At 48.4% G+C, this 26,364-nt stretch overlaps 1 protein-coding gene across 2 annotated transcripts in view; it reads right to left on the minus strand.

The window, feature by feature from the left end:
* CLTB (clathrin light chain B) overlaps positions 1 to 26,364 on the minus strand; it is a 75,943-nt gene that overhangs the window by 10,316 nt on the left and 39,263 nt on the right. For both annotated transcript variants that reach the window (XM_063927907.1, XM_063927908.1), the window contains exons 2-4: positions 26,084 to 26,133; positions 19,535 to 19,652; positions 18,185 to 18,296 (exon numbers count right to left, since the gene is read on the minus strand). In XM_063927907.1, the coding sequence (XP_063783977.1) occupies positions 18,185 to 18,296; positions 19,535 to 19,652; positions 26,084 to 26,133 (280 nt within the window). The remainder of the gene's footprint in view (positions 1 to 18,184; positions 18,297 to 19,534; positions 19,653 to 26,083; positions 26,134 to 26,364) is intronic.

The raw sequence follows: 26,364 nt of genomic DNA on the forward strand, positions 1-26,364 counted from the left end.
CAAGGTGCCACTGGAGGCACAAAAGGAGGCTGTATATGCAGTACCCCTTTTACAACGTCTGAACTTCAGGGACTGAAGCTAGTTCTTTTTGGAAGAAAATTGACAGGGCCGAAATTTGAACCTTAATGGACCCCAATTTCAGGCCCATAGACACTCCTGTTTGCAGGAAATGTAGGAATCGACCCAGTTGAATTTCCTCCGTCGGGCCTCACTGGCCTCGCACCACGCAACATATTTTCGCCAACTGCGGTGATAATGTTTTGCGGTTACATCCTTCCTGGCTTTGATCAGGATAGGGATGACTTCATCCGGAATGCCTTTTTTCCTTCAGGATCCGGCGTTCAACCGCCATGCCGTCAAACGCAGCCGCGGTAAGTCTTGGAACAGACAGGGTCCTTGCTGGAGCAGGTCCCTTCTTAGAGGTAGAGGCCACGGATCCTCCGTGAGCATCTCTTGAAGTTCCGGTTACCAAGTCCTTCTTGGCCAATCCGGAGCCACGAATATAGTGCTTACTCCTCTCCATCTTATCAATCTCAGTACCTTGGGTATGAGAGGCAGATGAGGAAACACATACACTGACTTGTACACCCACGGTGTTACCAGAGCGTCTACAGCTATTGCCTGAGGGTCCCTTGACTTGGCGCAATACCTGTCGAGTTTTTCCCAACGGTTTATAATCATGTGGAAGACTTCTGGTTGAAGTCCCCACTCTCCCGGGTGGAGGTCGTGTCTGCTGAGGAAGTCTGCTTCCCAGTTGTCCACTCCCGGAATTGCTGACAGTGCTATCACATGATTTTCCGCCCAGCGAAGAATCCTTGCAGCTTCTGCCATTGCCCTCCTGCTTCTTGTGCCACCCTGTCTGTTTACGTGGGTGACTGCCGTGATGTTGTCCGACTGGATCAACACCGGCTGACCTTGAAGCAGAGGTCTTGCTAAGCTTAGAGCATTGTAAATGGCCCTTAGCTTCAGGATATTTATGTGAAGTGATGTCTCCAGGCTTGACCATAAGCCCTGGAAATTCCTTCCCTGTGTGACTGCTCCCCAGCCTCGCAGGCTGGCATCCGTGGTCACCAGGACCCAGTCCTGAATGCCGAATCTGCGGCCCTCTAGAAGATGAGCACTCTGCAACCAACACAGGAGGGACACCCTTGTTCTTGGTGACAGGGTTATCCGCTGATGCATCTGAAGATGCGACCCGGACCATTTGTCCAGCAGGTCCCACTGGAAGGTTCTTGCGTGGAATCTGCCGAATGGGATTGCTTCGTAGGAAGCCACCATTTTACCCAGAACCCTTGTGAATTGATGCACTGAGACTTGGCTCGGTTTTAGGAGGTTCCTGACTAGCTCGGATAACTCCCTGGCTTTCTCCTCCGGGAGAAACACCTTTTTCTGGACTGTGTCCAGGATCATCCCTAGGAACAGAAGACGAGTCGTCGGAACCAGCTGCGATTTTGGAATATTGAGAATCCAATCGTGCTGCCGCAACACTGCCTGAGATAGTGCTACACCGACCTCCAACTGTTCCCTGGATCTTACCCTTATCAGGGAATCGTCCAAGTAAGGGATAACTAAAATTCCCTTCCTTCGAAGGAATATCATCATTTCGGCCATTACCTTGGTAAAGACCCGGGGTGCCGTGGACCATCCATACGGCAGCGTCTGAACTGATAGTGACAGTTCTGTACCATAAACCTGAGGTACCCTTGGTGAGAAGGGTAAATTTGGACATGAAGGTAAGCATCCTCGATGTCCCGAGACATCATGTAGTCCCCTTCTTCCAGGTTCGCAATCACTGCTCTGAGTGACTCAATCTTGAATTTAAACCTCTGTATGTAAGTGTTCAAAGATTTTAGATTTAGAATCGGTCTCACCGAGCCGTCCGGCTTCGGTACCACAACAGTGGAATAATACCCCGTTCCCTGTTGCAGGAGGGGTACCTTGATTATCACCTGCTGGGAATACAGCTTGTGAATGGCTTCCAAAACTGTCTCCCTGTCAGAAGGAGACATCGGTAAAGCCGACTTTAGGAAACGGCGAGGGGGAGACGTCTCGAATTCCAATTTGTACCCCTGAGATATCACCTGAAGGATCCAGGGGTCTACTTGCGAGTGAGCCCACTGCGCGCTGAAATTCATTGAGACGGGCCCCCCACCGTGCCTGATTCTGCTTGTAAAGCCCCAGCGTCATACTGAGGGCTTGGCAGAGGCGGGAGAGGGTTTCTGTTCCTGGGAACTGGCTGATTTCTGCAGCCTTTTTCCTCTCCCTCTGTCACGGGGCAGAAATGAGGAACCTTTTGCCCGCTTGTCCACGAAAAGACTGCGCCTGATAATACGGCGTCTTCTCATGTTGCTTCCAAATGCCGTTTGAAATCCGCATCACCTGACCACTGTCGTGTCCATAACCCTCTACTGGTAGAAATGGACAACGCACTTAGACTTGATGCCAGTCGGCAAATATTCCGCTGTGCATCACGCATATATAGAAATGCATCTTTTAAATGCTCTATAGGCAAAAATATACTGTCCCTATCTAGGGTATCAATATTTTCAGTCAGGGAATCCGACCACGCCAACCCAGCACTGCACATCCAGGCTGAGGCGATTGCTGGTCGCAGTATAACACCAGTATGTGTGTAAATACATTTTAGGATACCCTCCTGCTTTCTATCAGCAGGATCCTTAAGGGCGGCCATCTCAGGAGAGGGTAGAGCCCTTACAAGCGTGTGAGCGCTTTATCCACCCTAGGGGGCGTTTCCCAACGCACCCTAACCTCTGGCGGGAAAGGATATAATGCCAATAACATTTTAGAAATTATCAGTTGTTATCGGGGGAAACCCACGCATCATCACACACCTCATTTAATTTCTCAGATTCAGGAAAACTACAGGTAGTTTTTCCTCACCGAACATAATACCCCTTTTTGGTGGTACTCGTATTATCAGAAATGTGTAAAACATTTTTCATTGCCTCCATCATGTAACGTGTGGCCCTACTGGAAGTCACATTTGTCTCTTCACCGTCGACACTGGAGTCAGTATCCGTGTCGGCGTCTATATCTGCCATCTGAGGTAACGGGCGCTTTAGAGCCCCTGACGGCCTATGAGACGTCTGGACAGGCACAAGCTGAGTAGCCGGCTGTCTCATGTCAACCACTGTCTTTTATACAGAGCTGACACGGTCACGTAATTCCTTCCAACAGTTCATCCACTCAGGTGTCGACCCCCTAGGGGGTGACATCACTATTACAGGCAATCTGCTCCGTCTCCACATCATTTTTCTCCTCATACACGTCGACACAAACGTACCGACATACAGCACACACACAGGGAATGCTCTGATAGAGGACAGGACCCCACTAGCCCTTTGGGGAGACAGAGGGAGAGTTTGCCAGCACACACCAGAGCGCTATATATATATATATATATATATATATATATATATATATATATATATATATATATATATATATATATACATACATACATACATACATACACAGGGATAACCTTATATAAGTGTTTTTCCCCTTATAGCTGCTGTATCTTTAATACTGCGCGTAATTAGTGCCCCCCCTCTCTTTTTTAACCCTTTCTGTAGTGTAGTGACTGCAGGGGAGAGCCAGGGAGCTTCCCTCCAACGGAGCTGTGAGGGAAAATGGCGCCAGTGTGCTGAGGAGATAGGCTCCGCCCCCTTATCGGCGGCCTTATCTCCCGTTTTTCTATGTATTCTGGCAGGGGTTATATGCATCCATATAGCCCAGGAGCTATATGTGATGCATTTTTTGCCATCCAAGGTGTTTTTATTGCGTCTCAGGGCGCCCCCCCCCCCCCCCCCCCAGCGCCCTGCACCCTCAGTGACCGGAGTGTGAAGTGTGCTGAGAGCAATGGCGCACAGCTGCAGTGCTGTGCGCTACCTTGTTGAAGACAGGACGTCTTCTGCCGCCAATTTTCCGGACCTCTTCTGTCTTCTGGCTCTGTAAGGGGGCCGGCGGCGCGGCTCTGGGACCCATCCATGGCTGGGCCTGTGATCGTCCCTCTGGAGCTAATGTCCAGTAGCCTAAGAAGCCCAATCCACTCTGCACGCAGGTGAGTTCGCTTCTTCTCCCCTTAGTCCCTCGATGCAGTGAGCCTGTTGCCAGCAGGTCTCACTGAAAATAAAAAACCTAAAACTAAACTTTTCACTAAGCAGCTCAGGAGAGCCACCTAGTGTGCACCCTTCTCGTTCGGGCACAAAATCTTAACTGAGGCTTGGAGGAGGGTCATAGGGGGAGGAGCCAGTGCACACCAGGTAGTTCTAAAGCTTTACTTTTGTGCCCAGTCTCCTGCGGAGCCGCTATTCCCCATGGTCCTTACGGAGTCCCCAGCATCCACTTAGGACGTTAGAGAAAACGCATTTACCCGAACCAGACGGACTGAAAGGGGTCCCATGTTTACACATGGGACCCCTTTCCCCGCATGCAGAGACCCCCCCCGTGACTCCTGTCACAGAAGGTCCCTTCAGCCAATCAGGAAGCGCCACGTCGTGGCACTCTCCTGATTGGCTGTATGCGCGTCGGAGCTGTCAGACGCACATCGCACAGAACCCTCCATTATCTTCAATGGTGGGAACTTTGCGGTCAGCGGTGAGGTCACCCGCGGTCAGCGGCTGACCGTGGGTAACTCCATCGCTGACCGCAAAGTTCCCACCATTGAAACTAATGGAGGGAGCTGTGCGATGCGCTGTCTGCCAGCTCAGACACGCAAAGCCAATCAGGAGAGTGCCACGAAGTGGCGCTTCCTGATTGGCTGAAGGGACCTTCTGTGACAGGAGTCACGGGGGGTCTCTGCATTCGGGGAAAAGGGTCCCATGTGTAAACATGGGACCCCTTTCAGTCCGTCTGGTTCGGGTAAATGCTTTTTTTTTGTTTTGCCAAGTACGTGGATTACAATAAAAGAACTGGACACTGGATCAGGTGAGTATAATTTTATTTTCAGGTACCCCGGACGCAGACATTGGAGACGTGGCCAGAGTCGGCGTGTCAACATAGGTATGTGTGTCGGCATGTATGTAATAAAGTTATACTTTCACGGTGTCTGTGTCCTGTTTTTATTTGGGTATTTTTTTTGCAGTAGAACTACAGGTACCAGCGGGCCAGTTTACCCCCCGCATGCTGGTACTTGCGGATCTCCAAGTAACAGCTTGCGGGGGAGGCTTGCTGGGACTTGTAGTTCTTCTGCAAAAAACAATATTCTTACATTTTCAACAAGGCTATCAGCCCCCCATCCGCAGCCCTTGGGGGGGGGGGGGGGGGGGGGGGGGGATGGAGAGACAGGCTCGGGCTTCACCCCTGGCCCTTGGGTGGGGGACCCCTTGATTGAAGGGGTTCCCACTCATCCAGGGTACCCCGGCCAGGGGTGACTAGTTGGGTATTTAATGCCACGGCCGCAGGGCGCTGTATAAAAGTGACCCCTGGCTGTGGCATTAGCTGTCCAGCTAGTGGAGCCCGGTGCTGGTACAAAAAATACGTGGGACCCCTACTCTTTTTGTCCCCCGTATTTTTTGCACCAGGACCAGGCGCAGAACCCAGTGCTGGTTGTTACAATACGGGGGATCCCCTGTCATTTCCCCCCCCGTATTTTGGCAACCAGGACCGGCTCAAAGAGCCCGAGGCTGGTTATGCTTAGGAGGGGGGACCCCACGCATTTTTTTTTCTGATTTTTACCCCATTCCATTAAAAAAAAATAAGAATTTACTTACCGATAATTCTATTTCTCATAGTCCGTAGTGGATGCTGGGACTCCGTCAGGACCATGGGGAACAGCGGGCTCCGCAGGAGACAGGGCACATCTAAATAAAGCTTTTAGGATCACATGGTGCGCACTGGCTCCTCCCCCTATGACCCTCCTCCAAGCCTCAGTTAGGTACTGTGCCCGGACGAGCGTACACAATAAGGAAGGATCTTGAATCCCGGGTAAGACTCATACCAGCCACACCAATCACACCGTACAACTTGTGATCTGAACCCAGTTAACAGTATGATAACAACAAATGAAGTAGCCTCTGAAAAGATGGCTCACAACAATAGTAATAACCCGATTTTTGTAACAATAACTATGTACAAACATTGCAGACAATCCGCACTTGGGATGGGCGCCCAGCATCCACTACGGACTATGAGAAATAGAATTATCGGTAAGTAAATTCTTATTTTCTCTAACGTCCTAGTGGATGCTGGGACTCCGTCAGGACCATGGGGATTATACCAAAGCTCCCAAACGGGCGGGAGAGTGCGGATGACTCTGCAGCACCGAATGAGAGAACTCCAGGTCCTCCTTAGCCAGAGTATCAAATTTGTAAAATTTTACAAACGTGTTCTCCCCTGACCACGTAGCTGCTCGGCAAAGTTGTAATGCCGAGACCCCTCGGGCAGCCGCCCAAGATGAGCCCACTTTCCTTGTGGAGTGGGACTTTACAGATTTAGGCTGTGGCAGGCCTGCCACAGAATGTGCAAATTGGATTGTGCTACAGATCCAACGTGCAATCGTCTGTTTAGACGCAGGAGCACCCATCTTGTTGGGTGCATACAATATAAACAACGAGTCAGATTTTCTGACTTCAGCTGTCCTTGAAATATATATTTTTAATGCTCTGACAACGTCCAGTAACTTGGAGTCCTCCAAGTCGCTAGTAGCCGCAGGCACCACAATAGGCTGGTTCAAGTGAAAAGCCGAAACCACCTTAGGGAGAAAATGAGGACGTGTCCGCAGTTCTGCCCTGTCCGAATGGAAAATCAGATATGGGCTTTTGTACGATAAAGCCGCCAACTCTGAAACTCTCCTGGCTGAAGCCAGGGCCAATAACATGGTTACCTTCCATGTAAGGTATTTTAAATCTACCGATTTTAGAGGCTCAAACCAATGAGATTTGAGAAAATTCAAAACTACGTTCAAATCCCACGGTGCCACTGGAGGCACCATTGGGGGTTGTATATGTAGTACACCTTTGACAAAAGTTTGTACTTCAGGAACTGACGCCAATTCCTTCTGGAAGAAGATTGATAAGGCCGAAATTTGAACTTTAATGGACCCTAATTTTAGGCCCATAGACAATCCTGCTTGCAGGAAATGTAAGAATCGACCCAATTCGAAATTCTTCCGTTGGGGCCTTTTTGGCCTCACACCACGCAACATATTTTCGCCAAATGCGGTTATAATGTTGTACAGTCACTTCCTTCCTAGCCTTCATCAAGGTAGGTATAACTTCCTCTGGAATGCCCTTTTCTTTTAGAATCCGGCGTTCAACCGCCATGCCGTCAAACGCAGACGCGGTAAGTCTTGGAACATACAAGGTCCCTGCTGAAGCAGATCCCTTCTTAGAGGTAGAGGCCACGGATCCTCCGTGAGCATCTCTTGAAGTTCCGGATACCAAGTTCTTCTTGGCCAGTCCGGAGCCACTAGTATTGTTCTTACTCCCCTTTTCCGTATAATTCTCAGTACCTTTGGTATGAGAGGCAGAGGAGGGAACACATACACTGACTGGTACACCCACGGTGTTACCAGAGCGTCCACAGCTATTGCCTGAGGGTCTCTTGACCTGGCGCAATATCTGTCCAATTTTTTGTTGAGGCGAGACGCCATCATGTCCACCTTTGGTTTTTCCCAACGGTTCACAATCATGTGGAAGACTTCTGGATGGAGTCCCCACTCTCCCGGGTGAAGGTCGTGTCTGCTGAGGAAATCTGCTTCCCAGTTGTCCACTCCCGGGATGAACACTGCTGACAGTGCTATGACATGATTTTCCGCCCAGCGCAGAATCCTTGCCGCTTCTGTCATTGCTCTTCTGCTTCTCGTGCCGCCTTGTCGGTTTACGTGGGCGACTGCCGTGATGTTGTCCGACTGGATCAACACCGGCTGACCCTGAAGCAGCGGTTTTGCCAGGCTTAGAGCATTGTAGATCGCTCTTAGCTCCAGTATATTTATGTGAAGGGACGTCTCCAGGTTTGACCACACGCCCTGGAAGTTCCTTCCCTGTGTGACTGCTCCCCAGCCTCGTAGGCTGGCATCCGTAGTCACCAGGACCCAGTCCTGTATGCCGAATCTGCGGCCCTCTAACAGATGGGCACTCTGCAACCACCACAGGAGAGACAACCTTGTTCTTGGTGACAGTGTTATCCGCTGATGCATGTGCAGATGCGATCCGGACCATTTGTCCAGCAGATCCCACTGAAATGTTCGTGCATGGAATCTGCCAAATGGAATTGCTTCGTAAGAAGCCACCATCTTTCCCAGGACTCTTGTGCATTGATGTACTGACACAGTTCCTGGTTTTAGGAGGTTCCTGACAAGTTCGGATAACTCCCTTGCTTTCTCCTCCGGGAGAAACACCTTTTTCTGAACCGTGTCCAGAATCATTCCCAGGAACAGCAGACGTGTTGTCGGGGTCAATTGAGATTTTGGAAGATTCAGAATCCACCCTTGTTGCTGAAGCACTACCTGGGTTAGTGCTACACCGACTTCCAGCTGTTCTCTGGACTTTGCCCTTATCAGGAGATCGTCCAAGTAAGGGATAATTAATACGCCTTTTCTTCGTAGAAGAACCATCATTTCGGTCATTACCTTGGTAAAGACCCGAGGAGCCGTGGACAAACCAAACGGCAGCGTTTGAAACTGATAATGACAGTCTTGTATCACGAACCTGAGATACCCTTGGTGTGAGGGGTAAATTGGGACATGCAGATAAGCATCTTTTATGTCCAGGGACACCATGAAGTCCCCTTCCTCCAGATTCGCTATCACTGCTCTGAGTGACTCCATCTTGAACTTGAATTTTTGTATGTACAGGTTCAAGGATTTCAGGTTTAGAATAGGTCTTACCGAACCGTCTGGCTTCGGTACCACAAATAGTGTGGAATAATACCCCTTTCCCTGTTGTAGGAGGGGTACCTTGACTATCACCTGCTGAGAATACAGCTTGTGAATGGCTTCCAATACCGACGTCCTTTCTGAGGGAGACGTTGGTAAAGCAGACTTTAGGAACCGGCGAGGGGGAGACCTTTCGAACTCCAACATGTAACCCTGAGATATTATCTGCAGGATCCACGGGTCCACTTGTGAGCGAGCCCACTGATTGCTGAAAATCTTGAGTCGACCCCCCACCGCTCCTGAGTCCGCTTGTAAAGCCCCAGCGTCATGCTGATGGCTTTGTAGAACCCGGGGCGGGCTTCTGGTCCTGGGCAGGGGCTGCTTGCTGCCCTCTCTTACCCTTTCCTCTGCTTCGCGGCAGATAAGACTGTCCTTTTGGTCGCTTGTTTTTATAGGAGCGAAAGGACTGCGGCTGAAAAGACGGTGTCTTTTTCTGTTGGGAGGGGGTCTGAGGTAAAAAAGTGGATTTGCCGGCAGTTGCCGTGGCCACCAGGTCCGAAAGACCGACCCCAAATAATTCCTCTCCTTTATATGGCAATACTTCCATATGCCTTTTGGAATCCGCATCACCTGACCACTGTCGCGTCCATAAACTTCTTCTGGCAGATATGGACATCGCGCTTACCCTTGATGCTAGAGTACAAATATCCCTCTGAGCATCTCGCATATAAAGAAACGCATCCTTTAATTGCTCTAGAGTCAATAAAATACTGTCCCTATCCAGGGTATCAATATTTTCAGTCAGGGAATCCAACCACACTACCCCAGCACTGCACATCCAGGCTGAGGCTATTGCCGGTCGCAGTATAACACCAGTATGTGTGTATATACTCTTCAGTGTAGTTTCCAGCCTCCTATCTGCTGGATCCTTGAGGGCGGCCGTATCAGGAGACGGCAACGCCACTTGCTTTGATAAACGTGTGAGCGCCTTATCCACCCTAGGGGGTGTTTCCCAGCGCGCCCTAACCTCTGGTGGGAAAGGGTATAATGCCAATAACTTCTTGGAAATTAGCAGTTTTCTATCTGGGTTAACCCACGCTTCATCACACACGTCATTCAATTCCTCTGATTCTGGAAAAGCTACAGGTAGTTTTTAGAGATGAGCGGGTTCGGTTTCTCTGAATCCGAACCCGCCAGAACTTCATGTTTTTTTTCACGGGTCCGAGCGACTCGGATCTTCCCGCCTTGCTCGGTTAACCCGAGCGCGCCCGAACGTCATCATGACGCTGTCGGATTCTCGCGAGACTCGGATTCTATATAAGGAGCCGCGCGTCGCCGCCATTTTCACACGTGCATTGAGATTGATAGGGAGAGGACGTGGCTGGCGTCCTCTCCGTTTAGACACTTGATTTACTAATTTTGGGGAGCATTAGGAGTACTCAGTAGTGTACAGTGCAGAGTTTTGCTGATAGTGACCAGTGACCACCACTTTTATTTATAATCCGTTCTCTGCCTGAAAAAAGCGATACACAGCACACAGTGACTCAGTCACATACATACCATATCTGTGTGCACTGCTCAGGCCAGTGTGCTGCATCATCTATATATATTATATATCTGTCTGACTGCTCAGCTCACACAGCTTATAATTGTGGGGGAGACTGGGGAGCACTACTGCAGTGCCAGTTATAGGTTATAGCAGGAGCCAGGAGTACATAATATTATATTAAAATTAAACAGTGCACACTTTTGCTGCAGGAGTGCCACTGCCAGTGTGACTAGTGACCTGACCACCAGTATATAATATTAGTAGTATACTATCTCTTTATCAACCAGTCTATATTAGCAGCAGACACAGTACAGTGCGGTAGTTCACGGCTGTGGCTACCTCTGTGTCGGCACTCGGCAGCCCGTCCATAATTGTATATACCAGTGACCTAACCGTGGTTTTTTTTTCCTTTCTTTATACATACATACTAGTTACGAGTATACTATCTCTTTATCAACCAGTCTATATATTAGCAGCAGACACAGTACAGTGCGGTAGTTCACGGCTGTGGCTACCTCTGTGTCGGCACTCGGCAGCCCGTCCATAATTGTATATACCAGTGACCTAACCGTGGTTTTTTTTTCTTTTATACATACATACTAGTTACGAGTATACTATCTCTTTATCAACCAGTCTATATATTAGCAGCAGACACAGTACAGTGCGGTAGTTCACGGCTGTGGCTACCTCTGTGTCGGCACTCGGCAGCCCGTCCATAATTGTATATACCACCTAACCGTGGTTTTTTTTTCTTTCTTTATACATACATACTAGTTACGAGTATACTATCTCTTTATCAACCAGTCTATATATTAGCAGCAGACACAGTACAGTGCGGTAGTTTACGGCTGTGGCTACCTCTGTGTCGGCACTCGGCAGCCCGTCCATAATTGTATATACCACCTAACCGTGGTTTTTTTTTCTTTCTTTATACATACATACTAGTTACGAGTATACTATCTCTTTATCAACCAGTCTATATATTAGCAGCAGACACAGTACAGTGCGGTAGTTCACGGCTGTGGCTACCTCTGTGTCGGCACTCGGCAGCCCGTCCATAATTGTATACTAGTATCCAATCCATCCATCTCCATTGTTTACCTGAGGTGCCTTTTAGTTGTGCCTATTAAAATATGGAGAACAAAAATGTTGAGGTTCCAAAATTAGGGAAAGATCAAGATCCACTTCCACCTCGTGCTGAAGCTGCTGCCACTAGTCATGGCCGAGACGATGAAATGCCAGCAACGTCGTCTGCCAAGGCCGATGCCCAATGGCATAGTACAGAGCATGTCAAAACCAAAACACCAAATATCAGTAAAAAAAGGACTCCAAAACCTAAAATAAAATTGTCGGAGGAGAAGCGTAAACTTGCCAATATGCCATTTACCACACGGAGTGGCAAGGAACGGCTGAGGCCCTGGCCTATGTTCATGGCTAGTGGTTCAGCTTCACATGAGGATGGAAGCACTCAGCCTCTCGCTAGAAAACTGAAAAGACTCAAGCTGGCAAAAGCACCGCAAAGAACTGTGCGTTCTTTGAAATCCCAAATCCACAAGGAGAGTCCAATTGTGTCGGTTGCGATGCCTGACCTTCCCAACACTGGACGTGAAGAGCATGCGCCTTCCACCATTTGCACGCCCCCTGCAAGTGCTGGAAGGAGCACCCGCAGTCCAGTTCCTGATAGTCAGATTGAAGATGTCAGTGTTGAAGTACACCAGGATGAGGAGGATATGGGTGTTGCTGGCGCTGGGGAGGAAATTGACCAGGAGGATTCTGATGGTGAGGTGGTTTGTTTAAGTCAGGCACCCGGGGAGACACCTGTTGTCCGTGGGAGGAATATGGCCGTTGACATGCCAGGTGAAAATACCAAAAAAATCAGCTCTTCGGTGTGGAGGTATTTCACCAGAAATGCGGACAACAGGTGTCAAGCCGTGTGTTCCCTTTGTCAAGCTGTAATAAGTAGGGGTAAGGACGTTAACCACCTCGGAACATCCTCCCTTATACGTCACCTGCAGCGCATTCATAATAAGTCAGTGACAAGTTCAAAAACTTTGGGTGACAGCGGAAGCAGTCCACTGACCAGTAAATCCCTTCCTCTTGTAACCAAGCTCACGCAAACCACCCCACCAACTCCCTCAGTGTCAATTTCCTCCTTCCCCAGGAATGCCAATAGTCCAGCAGGCCATGTCACTGGCAAGTCTGACGAGTCCTCTCCTGCCTGGGATTCCTCCGATGCATCCTTGCGTGTAACGCCTACTGCTGCTGGCGCTGCTGTTGTTGCCGCTGGGAGTCGATGGTCATCCCAGAGGGGAAGTCGTAAGCCCACTTGTACTACTTCCAGTAAGCAATTGACTGTTCAACAGTCCTTTGCGAGGAAGATGAAATATCACAGCAGTCATCCTACTGCAAAGCGGATAACTGAGTCCTTGACAACTATGTTGGTGTTAGACGTGCGTCCGGTATCCGCCGTTAGTTCACAGGGAACTAGACAATTTATTGAGGCAGTGTGCCCCCGTTACCAAATACCATCTAGGTTCCACTTCTCTAGGCAGGCGATACCGAGAATGTACACGGACGTCAGAAAAAGACTCACCAGTCTCCTAAAAAATGCAGTTGTACCCAATGTCCACTTAACCACGGACATGTGGACAAGTGGAGCAGGGCAGGGTCAGGACTATATGACTGACAGCCCACTGGGTAGATGTATGGACTCCCGCCGCAAGAACAGCAGCGGCGGCACCAGTAGCAGCATCTCGCAAACGCCAACTCTTTCCTAGGCAGGCTACGCTTTGTATCACCGCTTTCCAGAATACGCACACAGCTGAAAACCTCTTACGGCAACTGAGGAAGATCATCGCGGAATGGCTTACCCCAATTGGACTCTCCTGTGGATTTGTGGCATCGGACAACGCCAGCAATATTGTGTGTGCATTAAATATGGGCAAATTCCAGCACGTCCCATGTTTTGCACATACCTTGAATTTGGTGGTGCAGAATTTTTTAAAAAACGACAGGGGCGTGCAAGAGATGCTGTCGGTGGCCAGAAAAATTGCGGGACACTTTCGGCGTACAGGCACCACGTACAGAAGACTGGAGCACCACCAAAAACTACTGAACCTGCCCTGCCATCATCTGAAGCAAGAAGTGGTAACGAGGTGGAATTCAACCCTCTATATGCTTCAGAGGTTGGAGGAGCAGCAAAAGGCCATTCAAGCCTATACAATTGAGCACGATATAGGAGATGGAATGCACCTGTCTCAAGTGCAGTGGAGAATGATTTCAACGTTGTGCAAGGTTCTGATGCCCTTTGAACTTGCCACACGTGAAGTCAGTTCAGACACTGCCAGCCTGAGTCAGGTCATTCCCCTCATCAGGCTTTTGCAGAAGAAGCTGGAGGCATTGAAGAAGGAGCTAAAAGGGAGCGATTCCGCTAGGCATGTGGGACTTGTGGATGCAGCCCTTAATTCGCTTAACAAGGATTCACGGGTGGTCAATCTGTTGAAATCAGAGCACTACATTTTGGCCACCGTGCTCGATCCTAGATTTAAAGCCTACCTTGGATCTCTCTTTCCGGCAGACACAGGTCTGCTGGGGTTGAAAGACCTGCTGGTGACAAAATTGTCAAGTCAAGCGGAACGCGACCTGTCAACATCTCCTCCTTCACATTCTCCCGCAACTGGGGGTGCGAGGAAAAGGCTCAGAATTCCGAGCCCACCCGCTGGCGGTGATGCAGGGCAGTCTGGAGCGACTGCTGATGCTGACATCTGGTCCGGACTGAAGGACCTGACAACGATTACGGACATGTCGTCTACTGTCACTGCATAGGATTCTCTCAACATTGATAGAATGGTGGAGGATTATATGAGTGACCGCATCCAAGTAGGCACGTCACACAGTCCGTACTTATACTGGCAGGAAAAAGAGGCAATTTGGAGGCCCTTGCACAAACTGGCTTTATTCTACCTAAGTTGCCCTCCCACAAGTGTGTACTCCGAAAGAGTGTTTAGTGCCGCCGCTCACCTTGTCAGCAATCGGCGTACGAGGTTACATCCAGAAAATGTGGAGAAGATGATGTTCATTAAAATGAATTATAATCAATTCCTCCGCGGAGACATTGACCAGCAGCAATTGCCTCCACAAAGTACACAGGGAGCTGAGATGGTGGATTCCAGTGGGGACGAATTGATAATCTGTGAGGAGGGGGATGTACACGGTGATATATCGGAGGGTGAAGATGAGGTGGACATCTTGCCTCTGTAGAGCCAGTTTGTGCAAGGAGAGATTAATTGCTTCTTTTTTGGGGGGGGTCCAAACCAACCCGTCATATCAGTCACAGTCGTGTGGCAGACCCTGTCACTGAAATGATGGGTTGGTTAAAGTGTGCATGTCCTGTTTTGTTTATACAACATAAGGGTGGGTGGGAGGGCCCAAGGACAATTCCATCTTGCACCTCTTTTTTCTTTTCTTTTTCTTTGCATCATGTGCTGATTGGGGAGGGTTTTTTGGAAGGGACATCCTGCGTGACACTGCAGTGCCACTCCTAGATGGGCCCGGTGTTTGTGTCGGCCACTAGGGTCGCTAATCTTACTCACACAGCTACCTCATTGCGCCTCTTTTTTTCTTTGCGTCATGTGCTGTTTGGGGAGGGTTTTTTGGAAGGGACATCCTGCGTGACACTGCAGTGCCACTCCTAGATGTGCCCGGTGTTTGTGTCGGCCACTAGGGTCGCTAATCTTACTCACACAGCTACCTCATTGCGCCTCTTTTTTTCTTTGCGTCATGTGCTGTTTGGGGAGGGTTTTTTGGAAGGGCCATCCTGCGTGACACTGCAGTGCCACTCCTAGATGGGCCCGGTGTTTGTGTCGGCCACTAGGGTCGCTAATCTTACTCACACAGCTACCTCATTGCGCCTCTTTTTTTCTTTGCGTCATGTGCTGTTTGGGGAGGGTTTTTTGGAAGGGACATCCTGCGTGACACTGCAGTGCCACTCCTAGATGGGCCCGGTGTTTGTGTCGGCCACTAGGGTCGCTTATCTTACTCACACAGCGACCTCGGTGCAAATTTTAGGACTAAAAATAATATTGTGAGGTGTGAGGTATTCAGAATAGACTGAAAAGGAGTGTAAATTATGGTTTTTGAGGTTAATAATACTTTGGGATCAAAATGACCCCCAAATTCTATGATTTAAGCTGTTTTTTAGTGTTTTTGGAAAAAAACACCCGAATCCAAAACACACCCGAATCCGACAAAAATAATTCGGTGAGGTTTTGCCAAAACGCGTTCGAACCCAAAACACGGCCGCGGAACCGAACCCAAAACCAAAACACAAAACCCGAAAAATTTCAGGCGCTCATCTCTAGTAGTTTTTTCACCCCCCACATAATACCCCTTTTTGAGGTACCAGCAGTATCAGAGATCTGCAAAGCCTCCTTCATTGCCGTGATCATATAACGTGTGGCCCTATTGGAAAATACGTTTGTTTCTTCACCGTCGACACTAGATTCATCTGTGTCGGTACCCGTGTCGACTGACTGAGGTAAGGGACGTTTTACAGCCCCTGACGGTGTCTGAGACGCCTGAGCCGGTACTAACTGGTTTTCCGGCCGTCTCATTTCGTCAACTGACTTTTGTAATGTGCTAACATTATCACGTAATTCCATAACTAAAGCCATCCATTCCGGTGTCGACTCCCTAGGGGGTGACATCACCATTACCGGCAATTGCTCTGCCTCCACACCAACATCGTCCTCATACATGTCGACACACACGTACCGACACACAGCAGCCACACAGGGAATGCTCTAATCGAAGACAGGACCCTCTTAGCCCTTTGGGGAGACAGAGGGAGAGTTTGCCAGCACACACCAAAAGCGCTATAAATGTATATAAACAACCCTAGAAGGTGTTGTTTTTGATATAGGCGCTTTTAATATATCAATATCGCCAAATTATGCCCCCCTTCTCTTTGTTACCCTGTTTCTGTAGTGCAGTGCAGGGGAGAATCCTGGGAGCCTTCCTCACCAGCGGAGCTGAGCAGGAAAATGGCGCTGAGTGCTGAGGAGAATAAGCTCCGCCCCTTTTTCGGCGGGTTTTTCTCCCGGGTTTTAAGAAAACTGGCCTGGGTTAAATACATACATATAGCCTTAATGGCTATATGTGATGTATTTTTCGCCACTAAAGGTATTTAATATTGCTGCCCAGGGCGCCCCCAGCAGCGCCCTGCACCCTCCGTGACTGAATCAGTGAGACGTGTAGCAACAATGGCGCACAGCTGCAGTGCTGTGCGCTACCTTCATGAAGACTGAGGAGTCTTCTGCCGCCTGCTTTCCGGACCTCCGATCTTCAGCGTCTGTAAGGGGGGTCGGCGGCGCGGCTCCGGGACGAACCCCAGGATGACCTGTGTTCCGACTCCCTCTGGAGCTAAGTGTCCAGTAGCCTAAGACTCCAATCCATCCTGCACGCAGGTGAGTTGGAAATCTCTCCCCTAAGTCCCTCGATGCAGTGATCCTGTTGCCAGCAGGATTCACGGAGATTTAAACCTAAAAAAACTTTGTCTAAGCAGCTCTTTAGGAGAGCCACCTAGATTGCACCCTTCTCGGACGGGCACAAAAACCTAACTGAGGCTTGGAGGAGGGTCATAGGGGGAGGAGCCAGTGCGCACCATGTGATCCTAAAAGCTTTATTTAGATGTGCCCTGTCTCCTGCGGAGCCCGCTGTTCCCCATGGTCCTGACGGAGTCCCAGCATCCACTAGGACGTTAGAGAAATATATATATATTTTTTTTTCAAAATATATAAATACTACTTGTGCCTCCTAAATAGACAAACCAAGTACCTAATCCCTTCTAATATAAATAGATATGCTATTACCAATAAAAAAAAACACAAAAAAAACATGTTTTAAAATTTTTTTATTAGATTTCCGCCAGCAAAGTGTGGAGGATTGAAAATGACAAATTTACTGTCTAAAAGCACTGTTGTCGAATTTACAATCTTCAATTGAATATACTTTTGTCGAAATGCCGCATTTGTACCATTGCAGAAATGTCGAATTTGACAAATGTCGAATTTGGAATGCCCGTTTTTTTTGACGAAAAGTACTGAATTGCATGGTCGATTTTTTTTTTTGTGGGCGAAAATGTCCCGTTTTTCGACATTTTCGGGAATTCGACCGCAATTGCATATACCCCTATGCTGTCATCAGCATGCTTCATGCTAGGAACAGAGCTGACGCTCATTTCCCCTGCTTGAGTTGATGGCGCTCAGGCTATATTTGGCACATGAACAGTCCCACCCATCTCTGCAACAGAAGACTAACTCTTCCCAGAGTTGTCACAGGCCTCTTGGTGACCTCCCTAACAAGTCCTCCTCACTAGATGGGCAGTATTGGACGGCAGCCTGTTCTAGACAAATACGCATTTGTACAGTATTATGGAGATGAGATCGTAACTGTGCTCTGGCAGATATCTAAGTCTTTTATTCTCCCCTCGGCATGTGCCTAATGAGAAATCCATCACTATATACACTTGTAGTAAATGTGCAGCAATGTATTACTCCTCTCAGCATCTCAGAAACAAGTCAGTGAGGAAGTTCTAGGCTGGATTCCTTATTAGTTTTTCTTTCATTTTTAAAACATTTGGTAAATGGATATATACATGACAGCAGGGTTTTTTTTCCCAATACTTAATGGGACCATATCAAATCTATGATTTAGAAGGGGGGAAAAAATACCAATTTAATTGGAAATAATGTAATATGGTAATAAAGCACTTACTATAGTGCAATAATGATACTGACCTGTTTGTAACTTTATTCTTTTCTATCTGTTCGCTCTGCCGCTGGTACCATTCCTCTAGGTCTTTCTTGGCCTTCTCTCTCCATTCTTGCTCAGTCACCTTGGAAGCAGCATCTGTGAAGCCCAGGGGACACATATATCAGAGTAAGTGATAGGGGGCGATTACACCACAAGCTTAAGGGATGGCTGGAAACGTGTAACGGACTCTTGTGTGAAAGGAAAAAGCACTCCTGGATTACAATGCAACCTGAGCAAGCGCTTCGTTCCTAAGGCAGATGTTCTCAATCATGGTCCTCAAGGCACCACAACGGTCCAGGTTTTAGGTATATCCATACTTCGCCACAGGTGACTTAATTAGCACTTCAGTCAGTTTGATTTAGCCATCTGTGCTGAGCCATGGATATACCGAAAACCTGGACTGTTTGGGTGCCTTGAGAACCACGTTTTTGAACCACTGGCCTAAGGGTTTTGGTAAACCATCCCTTTCTTTTGCTTCTGTATATTTTTGTTTCTTTTGTTCACACTATCCTAACTTTAATTAAGTGTAGGCATCACTAATTCCTATATTAAATGGACACTGGAGAGGCGTACATGACTGATGTTTTCCATGGTCCATCATCCATTTCTTGACTCTACAGTATTCAACAGATTATAAAATACCACTTCACACCTTACCCAGGGGCGTAGGGAGGGTGGAACAAGTAGAGCTTGAGCTCCAGGTGCCGCTGGGGACAGAAGGCACCGGCTCACTGCACAGCTGAGAGCCGGGATCTCGGGCAGGGCTAGGATGAGATGACTAGAAGAGAGGGAAGGGGTGACCACAACACTGCCTGCATGTTCCATATCACTGATTGCACAGTACAGAGAGTCCAGTGCAGTGCGTTAGGGAAGAGGGGAGGTTTGGAGGCTTGTCAGAACTTTCCTGGCTGTCGGGGATCTGCATTCAGTGATCTGGAACATGCAGGCAGTGTGGTGGCCACCCTTTCCCTTTCCTCAGTCCTTTCCTTCTACCCACGAGGTCCAGCCTGTCAATCACATAGAAGCTCCGTCCCTCCAGGCTGGAACGAGGAGCTGCTCTGCTGCTGCCCTCTTGGTGAGAATTAATGTGTGTATGTGTTTATGTCTGTGTATACTTTGTGTTTATATGTATACGTCTGTGTTTGTGTGTAAATGTCTGTGTGCTAATGTGTATACATGTATGTGTATATATCTTTGTTTACAGTATGTATGTATGTATGTATGTATGTATGTATGTATGTATGTATGTATGTATGTATGTATGTATGTATGTAGGCGCCGTGACATGACCTTGCTTCGGGTGTCATGTCTCCACGCTACGCCTCTGACCTTACCCAATTCCTCCAGGCGAGTCTTTTGTTCCTCTCTCCACTTGCGAAGACTTTCTGGCTCTTGGGTGAGTCGGTCAGCATGTGCTATAGCTGCATATCCATCATTGACTCCAGAAGATTCCTAGACGAGACAAAGCATACAATATTAATTCCTACACCTACATGTTCTGTGTGACAACTCATTTGTATTGAATATTGATAGCACTGATTTTAAGGGGCTGCAGTGTCCTGCGACTGAAATCAGGGGTGTAAAAAAGGGTTGGGGGCAAGGGGTACTAGTTACCTGGGCTTGTTCGAGGGACCTGGAGGGGATACGGACTAGCTATTGACTGGGACAAATTGCTCCTCTTCATAGTGTACAGAGTATTTTCTATGGTTTCTCTTAGTTTTTTAAAGAGTGACCACACCTCTTAGAATAGGCCACACACTCCAAATATCACACAGCAGCTGACTGAAAGGAATGTGCATGGTTCAGAGTGGATATTGGGACAGCTGTGCGGGTGCATCAGTGTGTAATAATAGGGAGGGAGTTGTGTAAGCGCTAATAGAGAAATGAGTTGTCAGAGTGTTTAAAGATATGTATTATGTGGAAGAGTCCGACTGGGTGTGCAGAACTGCATGCTATGCTTAACACAAGGGATTCTTAACCTTCTTCTTTGTCCATGATCAAGACTGTGACTCATCATTGCCATTTATGACTCAGTTGCTAATTTGCTAGCTCGTACACACTGTAAAAGTACAAGTGTAGTAAATGATGTCACAAAAGCCTATTTGCAGACCCAGAATCTATTTCTAGCACACGGATCTGCAAAGCAAATACATTTTTCATGAAAGGTGGATTGGGAATAATTTCTCATTGCAGTCGGATAGACATAACGATGCACATCACTCTGCACAGTCATTATTTCAATGAAAAGGACTTTGGATAAAAATAAGAATTTACTTACCGATAATTCTATTTCTCGGAGTCCGTAGTGGATGCTGGGGTTCCTGAAAGGACCATGGGGAATAGCGGCTCCGCAGGAGACAGGGCACAAAAAGTAAAGCTTTAGGATCAGGTGGTGTGCACTGGCTCCTCCCCCTATGACCCTCCTCCAAGCCTCAGTTAGGATACTGTGCCCGGACGAGCGTACACAATAAGGAAGGATTTTGAATCCCGGGTAAGACTCATACCAGCCACACCAATCACACTGTACAACCTGTGATCTGAACCCAGTTAACAGTATGATAACAGCGGAGCCTCTGAAAAGATGGCTCACAACAATAATAACCCGATTTTTGTAACTATGTACAAGTAATGCAGATAATCCGCACTTGGGATGGGCGCCCAGCATCCACTACGGACTCCGAGAAATAGAATTATCGGTAAGTAAATTCTTATTTTCTCTATCGTCCTAGTGGATGCTGGGGTTCCTGAAAGGACCATGGGGATTATACCAAAGCTCCCAAACGGGCGGGAGAGTGCGGATGACTCTGCAGCACCGAATGAGAGAACTCCAGGTCCTCCTTAGCCAGGGTATCAAATTTGTAGGATTTTACAAACGTGTTTGCCCCTGACTAAATAGCCGCTCGGCAAAGTTGTAAAGCCGAGACCCCTCGGGCAGCCGCCCAAGATGAGCCCACCTTCCTTGTGGAATGGGCATTTACATATTTTGGCTGTGGCAGGCCTGCCACAGAATGTGCAAGCTGAATTGTATTACACATCCAACTAGCAATAGTCTGCTTAAAAGCAAGAGCACCCAGTTTGTTGGGTGCATACAGGATAACAGCAAGTCAGTTTTCCTGACTCCAGCCGTCCTGGAACCTATACTTTCAGGGCCCTGACAACATCCAGCAACTTGGAGTCCTCCAAGTCCCTAGTAGGCGCAAGACACCACAATAAGCTGGTTCAGGTGAAACACTGACACCACCTTAGGGAGAGAACTGGGGACGAGTCCGCAGCTCTGCCCTGTCCGAATGGACAAACAGATATGGGCTTTTTTGAGAAAAAACCCACCAATTTGACACTCGCCTGGCCCAGGCCAGGGCCAAGAGCATGGTCACTTTTCATGTGAGATGCTTCAAATCCACAGATTTGACTGGTTTTAAACCAATGTGATTTGAGGAATCCCAGAACTACATTGAGATCCCACAGTGCCACTGGAGGCACAAAAGGGGGTTGTATATGCAATACTCCCTTGACAAACTTCTGGACTTCAGGAACTGAAGCCAATTCTTTCTGGAAGAAAATCGACAGGGCCGAAATTTGAACCTTAATGGGCCCCAATTTGAGGCCCATAGACACTCCTGTTTGCAGGAAATGCAGGAATCGACCGAGTTGAAATTTCTTCGTGGGGCCTTCCTGGCCTCACACCACGCAACATATTTTCGCCACATGTGGTGATAATGTTGTGCGGTCACCTCCTTCCTGGCTTTGACCAGGGTAGGAATGACCTCTTCCGGAATGCCTTTTTCCCTTAGGATCCGGCGTTCCACCGCCATGCCGTCAAACGCAGCTGCGGTAAGTCTTGGAACAGACATGGTACTTGCTGAAGCAAGTCCCTTCTTAGCGGCAGAGGCCATAAGTCCTCTGTGAGCATCTCTTGAAGTTCCGGGTACCAAGTCCTTCTTGGCCAATCCGGAGCCATGAGTATAGTTCTTACTCCTCTACGTCTTATAATTCTCAGTACCTTAGGTATGAGAAGCAGAGGAGGGAACACATACACCGACTGGTACACCCACGGTGTTACCAGAACGTCCACAGATATTGCCTGAGGGTCTCTTGACCTGGCGCAATACCTGTCCCGTTTTTTGTTCAGACGGGACGCCATCATGTCCACCTTTGGTATTTCCCAACGGTTCACAATCATGTGGAAAAACTTCCCGATGAAGTTTCCACTCTCCCGGGTGGAGGTCGTGCCTGCTGAGGAAGTCTGCTTCCCAGTTTCCACTCCCGGAGTGAAACACTGCTGACAGTGCTATCACATGATTTTCCGCCCGCGAAAAGTCCTTGCAGTTTTTGCCATTGCCCTCCTGCTTCTTGTGCCGCCCTGTCTGTTTACGTGGGCGACTGCCGTGATGTTTTTCCCACTGGATCAATACCGGCTGACCTTGAAGCAGAGGTCTTGCTAAGCTTAGAGCATTATAAATTTACCCTTAGCTCCAGTATATTTATGTGGAGAAAAGTCTCCAGACTTGATCACACTCCCTGGAAATTTTTTCCTTGTGTGACTGCTCCCCAGCCTCTCGGGCTGGCCTCCGTGGTCACCAGCATCCAATCCTGAATGCCGAATCTGCGGCCCTCTAGAAGATGAGCACTCTGTAACCACCACAGGAGAGACACCCTTGTCCTTGGATATAGGGTTATCCGCTGATGCATCTGAAGATGCGATCCGGACCATTTGTCCAGCAGATCCCACTGAAAAGTTCTTGCGTGAAATCTGCCGAATGGAATTGCTTCGTAGGAAGCCACCATTTTTACCAGGACCCTTGTGCAATGATGCACTGACACTTTTCCTGGTTTTAGGAGGTTCTTGACTAGCTCGGATAACTCCCTGGCTTTCTCTTCCGGGAGAAACACCTTTTTCTGGACTGTGTCCAGAATCATCCCTAGGCACAGCAGACGTGTCGTCAGGATCAGCTGCGATTTTGGAATATTTAGAATCCATCCGTGCTGTTGTAGCAGTATCCGAGATAGTGCTACTCCGACCTCCAACTGTTCCCTGGACTTTGCCCTTATCAGGAGATCGTCCAAGTAAGGGGTAATTAAGACGCCTTTTCTTCGAAGAATAATCATAATTTCGGCCATTACCTTGGTAAAGACCCGGGGTGCCGTGGACAATCCAAACGGCAGCGTCTGAAACTGACAGTGACAGTTCTATACCACGAACCTGAGGTACCCTTAGTGAGAAGGGCAAATTTGGGACATGGAGGTAAGCATCCCTGATGTCCCGGGACACTATATAGTCCCCTTCTTCCTGGTTCGTTATCACTGCTCTGAGTGACTCCATCTTGATTTGAACCTTTGTAAGTGTTCAAATTTTTTTAGATTTAGAATAGGTCTCACCTAGCCTTCTGGCTTCAGTACCACAATATAGTGTGGAATAATACCCCTTTCCTTGTTGTAGGAGGGGTAATTTGATTATCACCTGCTGGGAATACAGCTTGTGAATTTTTTCCCATACTGCCTCCTTGTCGGAGGGATACCTTGGTAAAGCAGACTTCAGGAGCCTGCGAGGGGGAAACGTTTCGACATTCCAATCTGTACCCCTGGGATACTACTTGTAGGATCCAGGGGTCCTGTACGGTCCCAGCGTCATGCTGAGAGCTTGGCAGAAGCGGTGGAAGGCTTCTGTTCCTGGGAATGGGCTGCCTGCTGCAGTCTTCTTCCCTTTCCTCTATCCCTGGGCAAATATGACTCTTATAGGGACGAAAGGACTGAGGCTGAAAAGACGGTGTCTTTTTCTGCTGAGATGTGACTTGGGGTAAAAAAGGTGGATTTTCCAGCTGTTGCCGTGGCCACCAGGTCCGATGGACCGACCCCAAATAACTCCTCCCCTTTATACGGCAATACTTCCATGTGCCGTTTGGAATCTGCATCACCTGACCACTGTCGTGTCCATAAACATCTTCTGGCAGATATGGACATCGCACTTACTCTTGATGCCAGAGTGCAAATATCCCTCTGTGCATCTCGCATATATAGAAATGCATCCTTTAAATGCTCTATAGTCAATAAAATACTGTCCCTGTCAAGGGTATCAATATTTTTAGTCAGGGAATCCGACCAAGCCACCCCAGCTCTGCACATCCAGGCTGAGGCGATCGCTGGTCGCAGTATAACACCAGTATGTGTGTATATACTTTTATATGATATTTTCCAGCCTCCTGTCAGCTGGCTCCTTGAGGACGGCCCTATCTATAGACGGTACCGCCACTTGTTTTGATAAGCGTGTGAGCGCCTTATCCACCCTAAGGGGTGTTTCCCAACGCGCCCTAACTTCTGGCGGGAAAGGGTATACCGCCAATAATTTTCTATCGGGGGGAACCCACGCATCATCACACACTTCATTTAATTTATCTGATTCAGGAAAAACTACAGGTAGTTTTTTCACATCCCACATAATACCCTCTTTTGTGGTACTTGTAGTATCAGAAATATGTAACACCTCCTTCATTGCCCTTAACGTGTGGCCCTAATAAGGAATACGTTTGTTTATTCACCGTCGACACTGGATTCAGTGTCTGTGTCGACCGACTAAGGTAAACGGGCGTTTTAAAACCCCTGACGGTGTTTTTGAGACGTCTGGACCGGTACTAATTGTTTGTCGGCCGTCTCATGTCGTCAACCGACCTTGCAGCGTGTTGACATTATCACGTAATTCCCTAAATAAGCCATCCATTCCGGTGTCGACTCCCTAGAGAGTGACATCACCATTACAGGCAATTGCTCCGCCTCCTCACCAACATCGTCCTCATACATGTCGACACACACGTACCGACACACAGCACACACACAGGGAATGCTCTGATAGAGGACAGGACCCACTAGCCCTTTGGAGAGACAGAGGGAGAGTTTGCCAGCACACACCAAAAAACGCTATAATTATATAGGGACAACCTTATATAAGTGTTTTCCCTTATAGCATCTTTTTATATATTTCTAACGCCAAATTAGTGCCCCCCCTCTCTGTTTTAACCCTGTTTCTGTAGTGCAGTGCAGGGGAGAGCCTGGGAGCCTTCCCTCCAGCCTTTCTGTGAGGGAAAATGGCGCTGTGTGCTGAGGAGATAGGCCCCGCCCCTTTTTCGGCGGGCTCGTCTCCCGCTCTTCAACGGATTCTGGCAGGGGTTAAATATCTCCTTATAGCCCCCGGAGGCTATATGTGAGGTATTTTTTGCCAAAAAATAGGTTTACATTGCCTCCCAGGGCGCCCCCCTCCCAGCGCCCTGCACCCTCAGTGACTGCCGTGTGAAGTGTGCTGAGAGCAATGGCGCACAGCTGCAGTGCTGTGCGCTACCTTAAGAAGACTGAGGAGTCTTCTGCCGCCGATTCTGGACCTTCTTCTCTTTTCAGCATCTGCAAGGGGGCCGGCGGCGAGGCTCCGGTGACCATCCAGGCTGTACCTGTGATCGTCCCTCTGGAGCTAATGTCCAGTAGCCAAAGAAGCCAATCCATCCTGCACGCAGGTGAGTTCACTTCTTCTCCCCTAAGTCCCTCGTTGCAGTGATCCTGTTGCCAGCAGGACTCACTGTAAAATAAAAAACCTAAGCTAAACTTTTCTAAGCAGCTCTTTAGGAGAGCCACCTAGATTGCACCCTTCTCGGCCGGGCACAAAAATCTAACTGAGGCTTGGAGGAGGGTCATAGGGGGAGGAGCCAGTGCACACCACCTGATCCTAAAGCTTTACTTTTTGTGCCCTGTCTCCTGCGGAGCCGCTATTCCCCATGGTCCTTTCAGGAACCCCAGCATCCACTAGGACGATAGAGAAAAAAGACTTGGATAGTGACTAATGTTCTGGGTCATGACTTATTAGGTAAAGAACTCCTGCTCTGATGAAGGCTCGTTACACTCACCTGGTACATATCACCATTCACTGGAGTGGTCACCAAATCATCAAAGCCCCCTACAAAAATAAAGCAAAGAAATCTATGGTCAGTACGATATGGGCAATCCATGAAACTGTGGTACAGGTTCTTATTTATCAACTGCCCTGATGTTCGTTGGACACCTCCAATTGCCTGTGGTAAAGTGTGACCTATCAGGAAGAGATGTGGGGCTTCCATGGACTATGCTGAAAGGATCGGGGTGTGGCCTGACTTGTCCAAAGTTTACAATGCAATGTACTTTCCGCACA

Source organism: Pseudophryne corroboree, chromosome 6 (assembly GCF_028390025.1).
Source record: "Pseudophryne corroboree isolate aPseCor3 chromosome 6, aPseCor3.hap2, whole genome shotgun sequence".
In the NCBI taxonomy this organism is placed as follows: Eukaryota; Metazoa; Chordata; class Amphibia; order Anura; family Myobatrachidae; genus Pseudophryne; species Pseudophryne corroboree.